Source organism: Phycodurus eques, chromosome 1 (assembly GCF_024500275.1).
Source record: "Phycodurus eques isolate BA_2022a chromosome 1, UOR_Pequ_1.1, whole genome shotgun sequence".
Classification (NCBI taxonomy): Eukaryota; Metazoa; Chordata; class Actinopteri; order Syngnathiformes; family Syngnathidae; genus Phycodurus; species Phycodurus eques.
The window spans coordinates 31,306,130-31,326,727 of NC_084525.1; the positions used below are offsets into that span (position 1 = coordinate 31,306,130).

The 20,598-nt window shown below is 41.4% G+C and overlaps 1 protein-coding gene across 5 annotated transcripts in view; it reads right to left on the bottom strand.

The window, feature by feature from the left end:
• Positions 1-20,598, bottom strand: part of prkcz (protein kinase C, zeta) — a 121,443-nt gene that overhangs the window by 50,367 nt on the left and 50,478 nt on the right. For 3 of the 5 annotated variants that reach the window (XM_061687511.1, XM_061687494.1, XM_061687503.1), the window contains exons 5-7: positions 15,037-15,122; positions 7,706-7,837; positions 2,233-2,323 (exon numbers count right to left, since the gene is read on the bottom strand). In XM_061687511.1, the coding sequence (XP_061543495.1) occupies positions 2,233-2,323; positions 7,706-7,837; positions 15,037-15,122 (309 nt within the window). Of the gene's footprint in view, positions 1-2,232; positions 2,324-7,705; positions 7,838-11,958; positions 12,028-15,036; positions 15,123-19,236; positions 19,325-20,598 lie in introns of those variants that run through there. The other 2 variants (XM_061687518.1, XM_061687526.1) reach the window with 2 other exon arrangements.

Consider the following 20,598-nt stretch of genomic DNA (forward strand, 5'->3'; position numbering starts at 1 on the left):
ATAACTACGGGGCTGATCAAAACGTTTTCACCTTCAAAGCCAAAGGGGCTTAATTCATTGCCCCTTCAAAACCGATCAATAGTATGTTTTCAGTTATTCTATAAAAATGCTATGCTATGACTTACTTTTTCTTACTTTATTTCTGAAGTGGCATTAAACTGACCTGTCACAAGTAAGAATTTGCACCCAGTAGTGCTGCAATTAGTAATCGATTATGCTACTGGCAATTCTACCAGAATAATCAAGTATAAGGATAAAATATATATTTTGCTTGGTTAAAGAGCAATTATGAATACACAACAGAAAATGAGACATTTCACTTACTAATGAAAGACCAATTGGTTCCCTCTTTTAGATAATCAACAGTATTTTTAAAAAATTCACATTGTGCATATAGCAGGAAACTGAATTTTCTTGTCTACAAACATTTATAGTGAGGCAATTCCAAACACAAATATAAATGGGCATTTCTTGGGAGTATTGCCATCTTGTTATAAAGGTACAATTGTATCCAACTGTGGTATCTCAGTTTTAACACTAGGGGACACTATGTAAAAATATGTCAAAAAGAGATGCTAGCTGTGTGCTGATTGATCGGTAAAAAATGGATTAAAGTCCAAGTAAAGTTACAAATTATTGCTGTTCAAGTCCAAGTCGAGTTGCAAGTCTTGTAACATATTGTCAAGTCGAGTCTAAACAAATCAAATTCATGACACCAGTATGACTAAAGTTCAAGTCATGTGACTCGAGTCCACAGCTCTGTGGACAGTGAAAATTAACCAAAAATTTTGATTAGCCACAATGAACTCATGATTTAAGTGGGATAATTACTTTTTCACACAGGGCCAGGCAATTTTGAATAGTTTTTCTTTTTTCTAAAAAAATGAAATAAGTTAAAAACAGCATTTGAAGTTCACTTGAGTTATATTTGTCTGAATTTACATTTGTCTGATGATCTTAAACATTAAAGTGGGGAAACTAATCAAAAATCTAAGAATTTGAGAAGGAGGCCATTACTTTTTCATGGCACTGTATTTGTATGTAAAACACTTTGGCCATAAATATCCATCCATTCATACATCCATCCATTTTCTACCGCTTATCCGAGGTCGGGTCCCGGGGGCAGTAGCTTTAGCGGGGACGCCCAGACTTCCCTCTTCCCAGCCACTTCCTCGAGCCCTTCCGGGGGGATCCCGAGGCATTCCCAGGCCAGGAGACAGTCTCTCCAGCGTGTGCTGGGTCATCCTCGGGGTCTCCTCCCGGTGGGACGTGCCCGGAACACCTAACCGGGGAGGCGTCCAGGAGGCATCTTAATCAGATGCCCCAGCCACCTCATTTGGCTCCTCTCAATATGGAGGAGCAGCAGCTCTACTCTGAGCTTCACGCCCCTGGTAGGGTCACCCATGGCAAACTGCTCCTAGGTGAGGGACCAGACAAAGCACGGCTAAAAGACTCTTATGATGAAAAATATAACTGGATTGAGGTTTCCGTTGCCCGGACGTGGGTCACCGGGGCCCCCCTCTGGAGCCAGGCCTGGAGGTGGGGCTCGAAGGCGAGCGCCTGGTGGCCGGGCCTGCACCCGTGGGGCCCAAAAGAGTAACGTGGGTCCCCATTCCCATGGGCTCACCACCTGTCGGAGGGGCCATAGGGGTCGGGTGCAGTGCGAGCCGCGCGATGGCCGAAGGCAGAGACCTTGGCGATCCGATCCCCTGCTACAGAAGCTGGCTCTAGGGCCATAAATATAAGACGATCAAATGAAAAACAGTAAGTACGACAGTAACTGAGCATGCCTTCTTGTGCCGCATGACAACGCATTCTTAGGCCACAGTGTAAACTAGCTCATTGCACACCGCTTGCAACCTCATATGTGCGGTAGAATCGTAACTCGAGGACCCCCTGTACACTAAAATGTAGTGAAAAAAAAACATGTTCTGTTTTTAGTCCAGGGGAAGGAGGTGGAATCCAGCGAGCCAGAGCATACACTGAACTAGGTCAACTCACAGGGGCTCTCAAATAACAGGACCCCCCCCAAACAGACTACTACTTTAGGTCAATTTGTCCTACATTTTTTTTCTAAATCCTTGGTATGGTATGCACTGTATCTCAATCATGACACTCTTTTATGAAACTACCCATCTGTTGCTTTTACAGATGTTTTACATGGATTAAAGACTGCCCGTTGAAAATAATACTAATAAATTATGGAAGCAGTTTCATTTATAAACATCTTACTTTCATCTCTGTCTTGTGCGTCATCTAGTGAAAGGTCCACCTCTTCACTCTTCACATCTGAAGGGGGCTCCTGTGATGGCATGGCTGGATCCTGAACGAAAAATAAATAAAAAATAAAAATAACACAAAATGAAAAATACATTTTTTAAAAAAATTTTAAAAAGGAAAAACTTTGACTAGATACAGCCCAACAATGTCCTCCAAATATGTACAGTATACACACTCAACAAAAATATAAATGCAACTCTTTCGTTTTTGCTCCCATTTTTTTGTGAGCTGGACTCTAAGAGCTAAAACTTTTTCTACATACACAAAGGGTCATTTCCCTCAAATATTGTTCACAAATCTGTCTAAATCTGTGTTTGTGAGCATTTCTCCTTTGTTGAGATAATCCATCCCACATCACAGGTGTGGCATATCAAGATGGTGATTAGACAGCATAATTATTGCACAGGTGTGCCATTAGCTGACCACAATAAAAGGCCACTCTGAAATGTGCAGTTTTATCACACAGCACAATGCCAGAGATGTCGCAAGTTCTGAGGGAGGGTGCAATTGGCATGCTGACTACAGAAATGTCCACCAGAGCTGTTGCCCGTGAATTGAATGTTCATTTCTCTACCATAACCCGTCTCCAAACGCGTTTCAGACAATTTGGCAGTACATCCAACTGTCCTCACAACCGCATGCCACGTGTAACCACACCAGCCCAGGACCTCCAGATCCATCATGTTCACCCCCAAGATCATAAGCAAGATGGCGCCTACCAGTGTGGTCGCCTTGGTAACGCGCTCTCTAGTATTGTTTTTGTTTTTGTGTTTTTCGTCCGTCTTTGGAGACCTTACACGACTCACTTACACAAGGGGAGACCTGCTAACCATCAAGGAGGCTACTCCGGACTTTCTGTCACCAACTTTCGCAAATCCGCTCAGTTTTTCCCCCGAGTTACTCACCGGAGCGGCGTCCGCGGTTTTCGGCGCATGGAGACGGAAACGGCGCCACAGAGGGAAGCGTGGCGGCATTCAGGTAAAACTCCGTAAGAGAGGATACAGATTGGCGTTCCCGTCGATCCACCTCGCGAATGTACGCTCCCTACCCAACAAAATGGACAAGCTTCATCTTCTGTTAAAGACCAGTAAAGACTTTGGACGTTCCGCGGCCATGTACTTCACGGAGACCTGGCTTTGCGACGCTGTACCCGATGGCGCCGTCATGCTTCCCGGCTTCCACATTCATTGAGCGGACCGCGACATGGAATCATCGGGGAAAACAAAGGGCGGCGGGATATGCTTCTATATCAACGAAAAATGGTGTACGGACGTCACGGATCTCAGCACACACTGCAGCCCGCATTTGGAGTCGTTGTTTTTGAACTGTAAGCCATTCTACTCGCCACGTGAGTTTGCATCATTCATACTGGCTGGAGTCTACATTCCGCCTCAAGCTAACACGAACACCGCATTGCTAACGCTCGCCGAACAAGTCAACGAAACAAAAACAAAAAACACGCGGACTCACCCCTCATTATTCTCGGGGACTTTAACAACGCTAAACTCAACCACGAACTCCCTAAATACAAGCAGCACATCGACTGTCCTACCAGGGAAAATAATATTTTAGACCACTGCTACACTACGGTAAAAAACGCATACCGTACTATACCTCGTGCAGCCCTGGGCTCGTCTGATCACTGCTTAATTCACTTAATACCGACGTACAGGCAAGAACTTAAATGCGCGAAGCCTACAGTGAAAACAGTGGAAAAGTGGACCGATGAAGCAAAGATGGAACTTCAAAGCTGTTTAGACTGCACAGACTGGAGTGTCTTTGAAAATTCAGCTGACAGCCTGGATGAATATACGGACACTGTCACATCCTATATCAGTTTCTGTGAAGATGTGTGTGTACCAACAAAATCATTTCGCACATTCAACAACAACAAGCCAAGGTTCACTGCTAAACTTAAGCAGCTTCGCCAAGCTAAGGAGGATGCATATCAGAGCGGGGACAGGGCCCTGTATAATCGAGCTAGAAACCAGCTGACTAAAGAAATTAACATTGCAAAGAGGAACTATGCAGCAAAGTTGGAAAAACAGTTAAGCGCAAACGACTCTAAATCAGTCTGGCGTGCATTCCAATCGCTGACTAATTACAAGCGACGATCCCCCCAAGCTGAGAACAATAGCACACTAGCCAACGACTTGAATACCTTCTACTGCAGATTTGAAAAGGACAGTTTCACACCCCACACCCACCCGGCCGCACCCCCGACCACAATCACACCTCTGACTTCTGCGTTAACCATCCATGAACAGGATGTGAGACGCATCTTCAAACAACAAAAGATTAACAAAGCGGCAGGCCCAGACCATGTGTCCCCATCCTGCCTCAAAGTCTGCGCGGACCAGCTCGCTCCAGTCTTCACTCAGATCTTCAATAGATCTCTGGAACTGTGAAAGGTACCATCCTGTTTCAAACGCTCCAACATCATCCCAGTCCCCAAGAAACCTGCAATTTCAGGTCTGAATGACGAAAGACCTGTTGCCCTGACAGCTGTGGTCATGAAGTCCTTTGAACGCCTCGTGCTGGACAACCTCAAGAGCGTCACTGGTCCCCTGCTGGACCCCCTGCAGTTTCCCTAACGAGCAAACAGGTCTGCAGATGACGTAGTCAACATGGGACTGCACTTCATTCTAGAACACCTCAGCGGCGCGGAGACCTACGCAAGGTTTCTGTTCGTGGACAGCTCTGCGCTCAACACCATCATCCCTGAACTCCTCTCCTCCAAGCTTCTCCAGCTCAACATCTCGCCTGCCATCTGCCAGTGCATTTACAGCTTCCTGACGGGCAGGACACAGCAGGTGAGGCTGGGGGACACCACCTCATCTACACGCACCACCAGCACCGGGGCGCCCCAAGGTTGTGTCCTCTCTCTGCTGCTCTTCTCTCTCTACACGTACGACTGCACCTCAACGCACCCGGCTGTCAAACTCCTGAAGTTTGCTGACAACACCACAGTCATCGGCCTCATCAAAGACGGTGATGAGTCGGCGTATCAACATGAAGTGGAGCGGCTGGAGCTATGGTGCCGCCGACACAACCTGGAGCTGAACACACTCAAGACTGTCGAGATGATTGTGGATTTCAGGACGCATCCTTCACCACAGCTGCCCCTCACTCTGTCCAACTGCCCTCTGTCAACAGTCAAGAACTACACGTTCCTGGGAATTACTGTCTCTCAGGACCTGCAGTGGGAGATCAACATCAACTCCATCCCCAAAAAGACCTAGCAGAGGATGTGCTTCCTGCAGCTTCTGAGGAAGCACGGCCTGCCACAGGAGCTGTTGAGGCAGTTCTATACAGCAGTCATTGACTCAGTTCTTTGTTCTTCCATCACAGTCTGGTTTGGTGCTGCTACAAAAAAGGACAAAGGACAACAACAAGGACACGCTGCCAGAACTAAGAGCATGCAAAATCCTCTTGGACCATCCACATCCTGGTTACCACCTCTTCCTACTCCTTCCCTCAAGTAGGCGCAACCGAACAATGCAAACTAAAACAAGCAGACATTCCAACAGCTTCTTCCCTGTTGCCATTGATTTCTTAAACAGTTAATTTACAACCCCATTGCAACATTCTGCCAATTTTGTCTTGAGTTTGTTGTCATATCTCTGTCGGGGCTACTATACATTACTCTTGCACACACTGTAGTCGTCTCCCCACGCTGCACTATTTGCATATCTGTTGTTGACCAATACTGGCCACTCATGTGCCTGAGTAGCATCTGCAACATTTGCACAATCGGCATTGTCCCAGATTGTCAGTCATTTTAAACTGCATAAATTTCTTGAAGTCTCTGCACCCTTTGCACATTGGTCATTGCACCGGACTTTTGTTCTATTAGTCATTTCAAACTGCTCTAATTGGTAGAGGACTGTGCATTTTTATGCACACTTGTCAAGGGAAAATAAATAAATAAATTGTACCGGCATTACCGCATTACTCATAACCTTTTATTGCTCAGTGACTGTGTTTTTTATGTCTTGATGTCTCAAACGTATTCTCTGTCAATTGACTGTCTGTTGTCGTACTAGAGCGGCTCCAACTACCGGAGACAAATTCCTTGTGTTTTTTTTTTGACATACTTGGCAAATCAAGATCATTCTGATTCTGATTCTTATTAAGGTTGGGAGCATCTAGGCCTCCCTCCTGTTTACTTTTCTGAAGCGTGGATAAACTAATTCAATTTTTCTTATTTTTCGAATAAAAATGTATTACGGCAGAATCTAATGTTTGGGACCATTTAAATGTGGGCTTAAATGGAAACTTATTTATTTGAGGTAAGGCTTAATTTAAAATTGTTATTGTGGCTATTCTTGCAAGTAGTGATATAGGCAAGCTATTCTAGCGTATTAAATCAGATGAGATTTTTTCCAGAAGTGGTGTGTAATTTAGATTGTAACTGTGAAAAAGTACATTTTAACTTGTGTATTATCTTGATCCTGTATTTTTTTAATCAAATGCAGAGAGTACAAATGATTGTTAGAACTTCACTGAAATGTGTAAAAAATAAATAAAAAATAAAAAAATTAAAATTAAAAAGTATGATGACATGAAAAAAAAGGTACTGAATACATTTTCACGAGTGAGTGCCCAAATTCCTGCACAAATGTAAACGCAAGAGTCTGAGACCAGCAGTGGCTGTCTCCTTCTGGATACATGCCATATATTAATCTGTATATAGCACTGGATGTTCGTAAAAACACTCCTGATAAGATGACGGGGGGAGAAATCCAACAAAAGAGCTCTAATTCAGTCCATGTACCTATATTGCTTGACAGCTCTCATCTTAATGCAGGTACAAATAATTTAATACTACATTACTAGACTTCTCTACTTTATTCTTGTAATTATAACTTTATTCTTGTAATTCCATTACTTTATTCTAGCAGTAATATTTTATTGCATTATTATTTATTTTCAGTTGGCATGGTGGGCGAGTGCGCAACAGCCTAAAGTTATGAGGTTGTAGGCTGTAATCAGGATGCCAACTTTCCTGTGTGGAGTGTACATGTTCTCCCCGTGCCTGCATGGGTTTTCTCCGGGTATTCCGGTTACCTCTCACTTTCCTAAAACATGCATGTTGGGTGAAATGAAGACCTGCCTGTAGTAAATTGCCTATAGTGAATGTGAGTGTGAATGGTTGTCTATATGTGCCCTGCGATTGGCTGGTGACCAGTTCAGGGTGAATCCCGCTTCTCGCCCAAAGTCAGGTATAGGCTGCAGCTCACCACGCAACCCTAGTGAGGATAGCTGGTACAGAAAAAGGATGGATGGATTATTTGTTTTCAATGTGTCCCTAATCCAGTATTAATACATAAAACTCCACTCCGAGCAGTTATGAAACAGAAACTGAACGTTGCATGAATTGTATAGTGGTTGTAACCAAATCTGCAATAAACTATTCACTCACCATAAGCCTTTGGCAGGTCTGAGGGATGAGTCTGTGACAGCGCTTATGGACCAGCAGCTTGCAGTTGATACACTTGTAGCCTTGCCCACCAAGCCCCCATATCCTTTCACTGCAGAGGCCACAGTAGGCTTTCTGTGGGTCAGATAGAGGGAAAGATACAGTTACAGATACAGATAAATTATCTAATCTACAACAAAAGGACACTAATACAACCAAACATTTATTTGTATTATTATTCTAGTATATGTAATAACCAAGTATGGAACAAAACATAAATTAATATTGATTTATTAGTGGTGGCACGGTGAACAACTGGTTAGCACATCTGCTTCACAGTTCTGAGGACCCGGGTTCAAATCCGGACTCGCCTGTGTGGAGTTTGCATGTTCTCCCTGTGCCTGTGTGGGTTTTCTCCGGGTACTCCGGTTTCCTCCCACATCCCAAAAACATGCATGATAGGTTAATTGAAGACTTTACATTGCCCGTAAGTGTGAATGTGAGTGTGGATGGTTGTTTGTTTGTACAGTATGTGCCCTGCGATTGGCTCACGACCAGTTCAGGGTGTACCCCACCTCTCGTGCGAAGACAAGGTACTAAATTTGTGATGACTGAGCATTATGTCAGTGTGTGTCGATAACCGGGACTCTATGGGGAGTTATAGAAGCAGAAAACATAATAAATAAATAAATCAATCCATCCATCCATTCTCTGTACCGCTTTTCCTCACTAGGGTCGTGGGCATGCTGGAGCCTATCCCAGCTATTTTTGGGCGAGAGGCGGGGTACACCCTGAACTGGTCGCCAGCCAATCGCAAAGTACAGATAAACAAAAAAAACATTTGTACTCACATTCACACCTATGGGCAATTTCGAGTCTTCAATCAATCTACCACTTCTGTTTTTGGGATGTGGAAGAAAACCGGAATACCCGGAGAAACCGCAGGCTGGCACGGGGAAAACATACAAACTCCACACAGGGGGGACCTGGATTGGAACCCCGGTCCCCAGAACTGTGAGGCAGATGTGCTAACCAGTCATCCACCGTGCCGTGAATAAATAAAAGTAGAAATTTCATTACATATATTTTCTGATAAATGTGTACATGTTTTTGTTTAGTTTTTTTTTTTTTTTTTTTAGTTTTTTTTTTTTTGCTTATAGTAGAACTCCAAAGGTTGTGACTGCATTTCAACTGAACCTTGGTGGACATCTTTTGTATAAACCAAGGAAAAATACACAGTACAAGGAGGCAAAGATGAGCCTGCTTCCTTTACGGAATTACAGCAAAAGAACATCTTTGAGTTACATCCTGTAACATCTTGATAGAAATATGATTACATCACAATGTATTACGTCATCCAGCAGACAGCCCCTTAAAATAACATTATGAGGACAGCCCACACATGCTTTCAGATGCAAGTGTGGAATGAGCAGGTGAAAGAAACTAAACAAACTCAAATCAGGACACCCTGAAATATGCATCAATTTCCAGATACAGTAGCTTAGCAAGAGTGATTTGTAGGGATGACTAACGGGCCAATATTGGGGAAAAATGACGTCACACTCCGATCGGTCTGATAAAAAATATATACATACATAAATTAATTAATTAATTTGAAAATTGATTGACTGATAACAAGAGCTATCATTCCAGTATCAACTGGCTGTGCACTATGTATCTTCCTTCACAACTGTAGCCCACTGGACAATAAATTAGATCATCTACAAATTGAATTAACACCAGAACACCAGAGGTGTGGACTCGAGTCATATGACTTGGTCTCGAGTCAGAATCGAGTCATGAATTGGATGACTTTTGACTCAACGTGACAATATGTTAACACTTGCAAATCGACTTGGACTTAAACAGCAGTGACTCGACAGTGACTTAATTTGGACTTGAATCCATTGATTTGAAAAGACTTGCTACTTTAACCAAAGCACTGAGAAACTGACACTTTGTAACTTTCTCTATCTATAGCCATATGCGCAACTTACTGCTTTACTACAGGAAAATATGATAAGTGACAGCATAATGCTGAAAATCTTTGTGATAATTTATTAGGTCGACATGTCCCACCCCATTATTGCCAATGTGAAATTAAATCTTATCTTCAACTTCTTCTATATTCTACAGTTCACACCGTGTTGGGCATGCTATGGTAGAGGAATTGACCAAGAGGTCATTCTTTCACACACTACCTAAAGTAATAGTTTCATTAAAACTCACAAGAAATGCCAAGTTTAAACTGAACCCTATTTATATTTGTGCTTCAAATCGGCTCACTAGAAATTTTTCTAGACAAGAAAATGTTTCCTGCTATATGTACAATGTGAATTTAAGAATTCTCGACTTGGGACTTCAGGGCAAAGACTTGAGACTTCAGGGCAAAGACTTGAGACTTACTTGTAACTTGCAATGCAAGGACTTGTTCCCACCTCTGTTAAATAGTAAAGCTATGGGTGGTTTTTGATGCAAGGTGAAACACTTATTTTACAATGTGTGGGTGTGCGGGCTAATCCGCTGTGCTTCCCCATAAGTCACCAGCAGTCCGGATGACTTCGACAGCTTACACTTTACTTTGTAAATGTTATTTGAAATGAATGTCCCCCAGTGAATACAGTCTAGACAGTCACTGCTTATTCCATTCCGTGCGTCTTCCCAAGTCTCTAAATGGCAAGAAATCAAATCACTAGGGATGCACGATAACTATTTTTTTCCCCCGATACCTGCTTCTCCAAGCCAATACCAATGCCGATATTTTTTTTAATGGCTTATATTAAGGGCCTATAACGATTTCTAGGCTTAAGACCCCCAAACTGATGGAAAGCTGGAGCGGTGACCCCCTACCTATGTACAGTATATTGTATATAATTGTATTTTATATCAAACTGGTCATATAATAGTAGGCCTTTTTATTCATATTATATATTATTAAAATTAAAATAGTATTATACTAATATCATATAATTTAATATATATCATATGTCTATAACATATGCAATGTAATATAAGAATAAAACAATGCCTTTTTATTGTCGCTATACACAAGTACAATGAGACTGAGATGAGATGCAACTCAATGAACTTCTTTTCTTCCTTCTCAAACTTGAATAATACACAGGTTCAGAAATTCATGGGGTTTGCTTTAATTTTAAACAATACAAGAACAGGGGATCGTTTATGTTAATGTTTATTTCAAGACATTTGAAGAGTGCCTGTGGGAGTGTTGGTGCTGATTGTGCATGCTGGCAGTGCGCGTAGTGGATTTGCCCTCGCATATTCAATGCAGATCGAAGGAGTGCCGTTGTGTGTTTTGCAGAGGTGGGACCAAGTCATTTCCAATTTCCAATTCCAGTTCAGGGTGTACCCTGCTCCTCGCCCAAAGATAGCTGGGATAGGCGCCCGCGATCGTAGTGAGGATAAGCGGTACAGAAAATGGATGGATGGATGTATATATTATATACTGTGTTTATATCCATCCATCCATCCATCCATCCATTTTCTGAGCCGCTTCTCCTCACTAGAGTCGCAGGCGTGCTGGAGCCTATCCCAACTATCTTCGAGCAGGAGGCGGGGTACACCCTGAACTGGTTGCCAGCCAGTTGGCTGGCAACCAGTGCCTGGAGAAAACCCACGCAGGCAGGGGGAGAACATGCAAACTCCACACAGGCGGGGCCGGGGATTGAACCCGGGTCCTCAGAACTGTGAGGCAGGCGCTCTAACCAGTCGTACACCGTGCCGCCCTGTGTTTAGATATTTAATGCACTTTAAAATCCACATTTCTTTATAAAAACAAATGTGATACGTACATTGAACCTGTATAAGAAAGCTAGGGGGCTGATCAAAATGTTTGCACCTTCAAAACCAATTGCCAAGCGGGTGAGGGGGGCTTAGATTAGTGCGCTAATTGTGCCACCGGGAAGAAAAAATAAATAAAAAATTGTGTTTGTATCATCGTATCAAAATTATGAGGGTGGGAGGAGGTCTGTGCGTGCATACGTGGGTGTGTGTGTGTGCGCGTGACAGGGATGGGGGATTAAGCTAGCGGTAACTGCTAAGGTTACCTTCATAAGATTAATTTTTCCTCTTTTTTTCCATTTTACACAACAAAAATCAAGTCATGTGGAAAGTCATGCAATCAATAAATCATTTCTATCTAAAATCAAGTCATGTGGAAAGTCATGCAATCAATAAATCATTTCTATCTATCAATTTACAGCACGGTGAAAAAGTGGTTAGCATGTCTGCCTCACCACTCTGAAGTTTTGGATTTGAATTCCGGGTGGTCCGGGTTTCTCCCACATTCCAAAGTCGTGCATATTAATAACTAATAAGACAGAAAAGACCAGTCAAATATATGAAAATAAAAAATATATTGTATTGATATTTAATGAAAAGTGATCAAATTGCATTAAATTAATTTGATTAAATATTATGTTACTTGGATTATGTTACGAATTATATTTTGTAACATAACTAGTAACTGTCAGAATACATTTTTAAAGTAACCCTTCGAACACTGGCCATCTATAATTCAAAACCAGAATGTTTATGGCAGACTGTGTAGTCAGCCACACTGTGACACCACAAAAAACGGTTGATTAAACATGCACAAGAAATTAGGGCTGCAGAATAGCAATGACACCTAAATAGTACTCTGTAGCAATTTGTACTCAATTGTAAAGCTCTGCACAGTTGTCGTTTTTTTCAAATAGAAAATAGGGATGTTCTTTGTAATGATTACAATAGCGTTTACACAGTACAGTACCTTTACAACAAACTAGTAGAAAGTGAATGCAAAGAGATTGACTGCTCAAGCATCAACTAGAGTACTTTTGGAATGAGAGCTTTCAGCTGTTGTCACTGTCACTCTGTCACATGTTGTTGTTGACACTTATGTTTTCCGTATGGACTGGCTTTCCAAAGAATCTCCTTGATGGTCAATCCGAGAAAAAACATCACTTAACAAGCATTACTAGGATTTGATTTTTTACCCTAAATGAAATTATCATCCCCAAAAAAAAATTACTTCAAGATGGAATTGGCCTTGGGCTGACACATTGAGCTGTACACCTAAACATTAAAACACACCATTTCAACAAAATAAATTAACTACAATCTAATAATTTTGGTTGAAAAATAAAAAAAGTAGGAGCATGCCAACATGTGAAAGCAATAAACCAATGTTGAGACTACATTCACTGAATGTTTTGAGTAACTTCCAATGTCATGAACATACTTTACAATCGGAGCCTTCTTACACTCTTTTGCTTTTGAAGTATATAGATAATTTTACTCTTGACACTATGTGAGTCCCTGGATGCACATGTCGAGAAAAAAAATAGTCCCAGCCCTGGAACGTTGAGTCCCTACAACTTATCATCACAGAGTACAGATACAGTAATTCCCCGGTATACGACGGTTGTTGTTTTGCGGTTTTGCAGATTTTTATTTGTATAATACTTTTGTGTTATCCAGTGCTTTTGCTCGCTCTGAATATATTATGTTTCAGCCTGCACCGCTAGCAGATTTTTTAGGATGATATATTTTCCCAAAAACTATTACCATAAATGATAGTGTAGTTGATGTTTTTTTTTATGGCACTAACTAATGATAATATAAAGCATAATAATTCAAGTACATTCTTTTAAAGAACAATTAACTTCCAATTCTAAAGAACATTGAACAATGGCATTGTAATGTAGAACAATAATTAAAATATCTTAGATAAATAAAAAATACGGCACGGCGGGTGACTGGTTAGCACATCTGCCTCACAGTTCTGAGGACCCGGGTTCAAATCCCGGCCCCGCCTGTGTGGAGTTTGCATGTTCTCCTCGTGCCTGCGTGGGTTTTCTCCGGGCACTCCGGTTTCCTCCCACATCCCATCAACATGCATGGTAGGTTGACTGGAAACTAAATTGCCCTTAAATGTGAATGTCCACACGAATGGCTGTTTGTTTATATGTGCCCTGCGATTGGCTGGCGACCAGTTCCGGGTGCATCCTGCCTCTCGCCCGAAAATAGCTGGGATAGGCTCCAGCACGCCCGTGACCCTTGTGAGGATAAAGCGGTACAGAAAATGGATGGATGGATGAAAATAAAAAAATATAAATAAATCAGACTCAAACATTAACCCACTAAAGAGACCCAAACAATGTCTTAAAGCATGCCAAATTTTAATGGAAAAAAAACCCCAACAACACCATGTACACTGTATGTACTTGAAAGCATTTGACCTTAGGACTTTGTCACTGTTTTTCAATCAGATGCCATCCATTTTAATGTCACTATTATTTTTTAGTCTTTGTTTTTATTTATTTATGTTTTTGTGTTATGTACTGTATAATTTCTGCTGCCTCTTGGCTCTTGAAAAAGAGATTACCTGTGATGATCAGCACTCTGAGCCTCCTCTGCAGAGCATGGGCGGTGCTCTGTTCCTCTCCCTCCAGCACTGATCACCTCATCACCTGCGCACCTGGTTTCCATTAGCACTCATCACAGCCTGCACTTAAGCCTGGCAGTCCCAGTGTTCCAGCGCCAGAGTATTCCCGCACCTCTGTGGTACATTGGCCGACTCTTCGCTTGAGTATTGGGTACTGAAGAAAGTTATTTAACTTCCAATGCTCGTATTTACCCTCGTGTCTTCTACTCCTTCTCCAGTGCCTTCCAGTGTCTCACGCCTGCCTCCACCACACTGCCAAGCTCACTTACATTTTAACGATGTCGCTGCGGTCGAGTGAGCTTTTTAGCTCCAGCCTTTAGCTTGCTAGCTCATTAGCTCGCAGGCTAGCGAATGTAATAAACAGTTAACGTTCCCTTTGTCCCAGTTGTGTGTATCTATGGCGCAAACGCCGTTCTGTCAGTAGGCTTTCTGTGTCGTGAGCGGGTCGGCGGGTGTTAGCACAACAATTGAACTTCATCGAGTCCAGAAAAAACTCCTGTGTCCCTCGTATGGAACAATAACCGGTCCCATTCTGCCTCTGATTGGCTAGCACCAAGAATTCATACTACTGATTCGCTGTGTGTGGAAGCTCTTCACCAACACACACACACACTCACAGCGGGTCTTAAACCATGAGTCTACGGAATGAATATGCTTCATGCGTCCCTGCTAATTTTGTGTGTCTCAGATGCGAGACGCGCATCAAACGAGATCCCTCGGATGTTTTTCGGACTGTCAAGATCTTTGTAACTGCCACCTTGGTATTAACTACAATATGCAATTAACACCATATCCTGAGTATACTCTATTTTAATAGAAACCAGTATTTCCAGTGAATGCAGACCAAAACAACAGTAAATAATGTATAAGTTGGAGAGCAACTTGCCGTGTTAAAGCGCTTGGCCTGGAAGAGGTGCCCGTTGACCTGGTAGAGTTTCCTCCATCTTCTGGCTCCTCGACGATAGATCGATTCTGGAGGAAGCAAGACATTGCTTGATGAAGAGGAGCAATGAGAAATAAGAAATGAGAGGGCTGAGGTACGCTGAACAACAGGGATGAACAAGCAACAACATTTGTACAGCTCTTCCTCAAAGTGGATTTTGAGAGCAAGTCCAGCATTTGTTGAAATTATTCCACCATCACACACACATCACAGACAGGACATCAGTCGTCACTTGTATCACTTTCTCCCTTCACTGGTTCTCCTCCCCTAATTCCTGTGTCTGTGGAAACCACTGTACCTATAATTCCTATTTGATGACATGACCAAATAGGACAGCACACCAGCAGACATTCCAACAGCTTCTTCCCTCCTTCCATCGACTTCTGAAGCAGTTGACTTCCAATTCTATTGTGACCTTGCCATTTTATTATTATTTTTTGCCAATTTTGCTCTGTGTTGTGACATTATTACTCTACTTGTTGTAGGTTCGTCACTCTGCGTTATTTGCATAGCTGTTATTGATCGCTACTGGAGAAAAATTCCTTGTGTTTTTTCAACATACTTGGCCAATAAAGATTGATTCTGATGACACATCATAGAGTTAATCTTTAAGATGTCCCCATAAACATGGAACTTCAAGTAATCCCTTACTCTTACACGACTCACAAAAGGTTAGGGATGTTGGGCTTGCAGGTGAAATTTCAGGATGAACCTAAAATCCACTAACGTTTACAGGTGAACTTTACATGACCTTTAAACTTTTAGATGCACATGTCCAATGGGTATTTGATTTTTTTTTTTTTACATAACTTGCTGTTCTCTAACAAGAAGCTGAATGGGAAAATTCACAACAGGTGTCTGATCCATGTAATGCCCAATACGTATATAAATAATTACAATTGGTATTCAAACATTTACAATTAGTATTCAGTCCTCTTCATGATGCAGTTCACATTTTGACATCATGAGACCAGGACGACACCTAACAATACATCAACACTACCTTCCCTGCTTCAAACACGATGTTCTCAGAGGTAAGTGGCCACTGAGCTTAGAGTGTCATCAGCAGGTTGCAACAGAGATACAAAGAGACTGGGAGAGTCACAGAAAGGCATAGAAGCGAATATTCTTGGAAATTAAAAGAAAACAAAACACTTGTTACTACTACTTGTTAGAAAAAAGGAAGTTGTCAAAAAACTAGACTCTTTGAATAGTTTGACTTAAATTACAATGTTTAGATAAGGTCATATTAAGTTAACGTGTACAATATTATTATATAGTATATTTTAGGTTCATCCAGATATATAACCCAAAAACCAAATATCCCTAACTTTTTGAGATTAGTGTATTATTTCGAGTGATTGCTGAATAACATCAGCGCCAAAAAAAACATCCTTGCTTTTTTACAATCACAAGTCTTAGTAAAACAAAAGGATATGTTAATGAATACAAACAGTAAAAGGAGAACTTGACAAATGAGACAACGTACTGCAGGAGCTGTAGTAAATCCTAAATGTGTCAAATTATGCAAGTTTTCATGATGTTGATGCAAAAGGTGGAGAACCCAAACGCAGGGAAGCAGGGAGGCGAGGCAGGAGTGCAGGGGTCTCAAATGTTATTTAATTTCCAAAACGAAAAAAAGGCAAACAAGGTATGTAACAGAATCAAAATACTAAATCAGCAAAGTCCAGAAAAGCAAGGTTTACCGTAACAAAGAAACAAGGGGAATAAATCAACACAAAAGGAAACACAACATGACTAGATTAACGTGACTAACACAGCAAAATTTGTGAACAGACAGACTGAAAGCCGCTCATCTCATTTCTATTTATCAACTACCTAGGTCCTAGCTGCTCGCTCCTTTGTTTACAGTACATGCTAGCGCGTTCCACCAGAAATTCCATCAAGGAGCGAGGATATTGACAGAGGAGCGAGGTGGGAGGAGGTAGGAATGTTTGGAGGAAATGAGACAATCCTTCCTCCATGACATCATTTCATGGAGACAAAACGAGTGTTGGATCGGACTGGATCCAAAATCTCAGATTTTACCACACTTATACAGTACAAGCAGTCCATTCCATACACAACTCCACCACTTTTATCCAGCAGCGTCCTGGACGGCATGCAGAGCACACGTGGTCACAACAACAGGTTGCTAAGGCGCTAACATCGGGTGCATCTCATTTGGAACCTCCAAGGTCCAAGCTCCTCTGTTTACTAAAGATGACGTCACACCATTGACGTGTCAGAAATGACCCATCTTCGTGGCTAAATTATTACCACAAATGTCTACCTCATGCTTTATACTTCAAGTGGGATTACATTAAAGGCACACCTGAATAGCGCTCACGGCACACTAATGTGCCCCGGCACACTGGTTGAGAATCACTGAGCTAGACTGTGGAGGGTCCTCGATGGTCGCTTTTCCGTGCGCGTTTAAGACAATTGAGATGCTTCTTAATATAGCGGCGTGACAACAACTTCCGGGTCATGTTCAGTGTTTTGAGGAGAGAGGAGCTTGGAACGTTGCATTTAAGGAACTCGATATGGTCCCATAGTAGCAAGGAGTAAGAGTGAATGTTGCTTGGTTAAAGTCGTTTATTGACACTCCATTTTAAGTTCACTGTAAAACTAAACTCACATAAGAATTACACCTATGTTCAATTACATCACAACCTTCGTTTCTTTCTTCGTTTTTGTTTACAAAAAATGATAACTCAAAGCTAACACACAATGAATGAAAAACACCATTGATGAGCTAATGAAAATTAGCGTATCAAATACGTCAGACGTCCCTCGATTTAAGATAGCTTGTGGAGGCTCGCTCGAGTCTCGCTCCTCCATGCTCATTAAAAAGACAGTTGAGACACTCCTTAATGTAGCGGCATTCGAATAACTTCCGGGTCGCCTTCAATGTTTTGAGAAGCGAGGACCTAGGAATGTTGCATTTAAGGGATTTGAGATCCACCCTAAATATAATTCAGAAAAAAAAAAAAAAAAAAACACAGATCATGATAAGATGTTGCCTTTGCAGGACATTAATGCTCAACTTTGATAGTTATGGTCATTTGAACACCTCTCTGATAGTTTAAAAATTGAGCATTATTAATTTTGTACATTCAACAAGTTTAATCAAAATTACACTTTGTAATTGGATATTTATTCAGTTAGCCCTAGCGGTACAGAAAATGGATGGATGGATTATCTATCATTTATTCTTATTTAAAGATTCATTTTGCACTGATAACTTACATATTGCTTGTTGAAAAGTAGTGAAATCAAAATAAAGATTTGTTTCCTAACATGAGGAATAATCGTCATTAATAATCGTGATTACAATATTACTAAAAAATCAGGATTATTATTTTGGCCATAATTGTGCAGCCTTTCACAGATTTCAGGGCTTTCAACCATTGTAACAACCTCTGGTGCTGTGCTTGCTGACTTAGCTGGGCCAGTTCACAGTTCAAGGTATCCCTTTCGTATACAGTACTGTACTGTTAAAAATTCCTTATTCTGAGTTGATTCAAACGTTTAATGGACGACTTACAGTATACTGTTGAATTTCCGTGTTATTGAATAATACTAAAACAACATGAGGTGACCTGGCTGGATAAACCACATCAGGCTTTGTCCTTGTCATTCGCATAAATTATTTAAACGCTGCTTTCCACATGCCACTTGCTACTAATGGTTTCCAGTCTAGTTGGTTATTCTGCTGATGTTTGAGTCCATCCTCCTCCACTTGATCTTTTTTTGAGGCCTCCAATGATAGGGTAGCTGCAGTAAACGTATTGCTACCTACTGAGCACGATGACTGATAAAATTCCTCCTTAAACTTAAAACTTTCCAGACTATATATTCATGAAGACAGTAAGGAACATGTTATCAATTCAAAAGATATTTATTATCAAAATATATTATTATTATTATTATTGTTATTTTTACAGCTCATATTTGTGATTGACACCATCCCAACAATGGAAGTGAAAAAGAAAAGCCTTCCAAGAACTGAGCTATTACAGCATCACCTTCTTGAGAGCTAAGGACGCATTGACCTATTTTATAGCTGTTGTCGAAAGAGAGTAAGAACGCCACAGAACAAAAGAAGTCAGACAAAAGGATGAGAACAAAATACTACACCTCCAGATGCAAGGGTCAGTGCAAATGGTCCTGCCATTTTCTTTCCAGCGGTTTTCAAGAACAACAGACGACTGCCATTTTAGTACAGTAGTTTATGGGGGAAGCCGTAGCATGAGAGGAGGGTGGTACTATGACTACTACTCTCCACAACAGGACATTTACAAGGGCTTGACCCATTTCCAGAAATTGTTTCTCTCGTTCACAAACACATGGCCCCCTCCCAGGATAATGATAATTATATGGGAGGGGCAGGGTGGGAGGGTGAAGAAAGACCGGAAATACACAATTTTCTGTTATTGACAGAGGACGGCAGCAGTCTGCCAGTTTGAATTTGTCTTTGAGGGGATATACCGTGTGAGACTATGCAATACCTGGAGTAAATTGCAGATGCTAATTATTTCTCCACCCTCTGTCCCAGTGACCACACTCCAAGGGCAAGTGACTGTGGTTGTTGTGGTGGGTGGGTGGGGGTGCTCTATGCCTTGGGCAAAGCAACTTAATTTATATAGCGCATTTCATACACAAAGTAACTCAATGTGCTTTAAATGATTAAAATGATTTAAAAACAAAGAAAAAACAGCTTATAAACATTTAAAACAAAGATAAATAAATAAAAATAAAAGTACAACTAAAACAGCGTACAATGCAAGAAATATTTAAAAGTGGAAATCCTCTAAAAAGCATGAGAAAAAAGAAGCGTTTTTAACCTGGACTTAAAAACATTCACACTAGGGGCTGATGTCACTTTTGTTGGCAATTTACTCCATTTGTGTGCAGCATATTAGCTAAATGCTGCTTCACCATGTTTGCTTTGGCCTCTGTGCTCCACTATTTGACTTGAGTGCTCCACTATTTGACTTGAGTCTGTCGATCTCAGAGCCCTACTGGGTTTGTATGCCATTAGCATTTCTTTTATGTATTCAGGACCTAAACCATTTAGTGATTTATAGACCAGTAACAGAACTTTAAAATCTATTCTAAAGCTGACTGGAAGCCAGTGTAAAGACTTTAGAATTGGAGTAATATGCTCTGACTTCTTTGTTCTGGCCAGAACCCGAGCTACAGCATTCTGAATGAGCTGCAGCTGTTCAATGTTCTTTTTGGGGAGTTCAGTCAGAAGACCATTACAATAGTCAAGTCTACTTGAGATAAAAGCATGGATGAGCTTCTCCTTGTCTGCTTGGCACATGCAAGCCTTCACTCTGGATATGTTCTTCAGAGGGTAGAAGGCTGTTTTAGTTATTGATTTGATACGACTGTTGAAAGTAAGGTCGGAATCTCTCAGAACACCAAGGTTTCGGACTTGGTCTTTCGTTTTTAAAGAGACTGACTCCAGGTATTTACGAAGAGCAATCCTCTTTT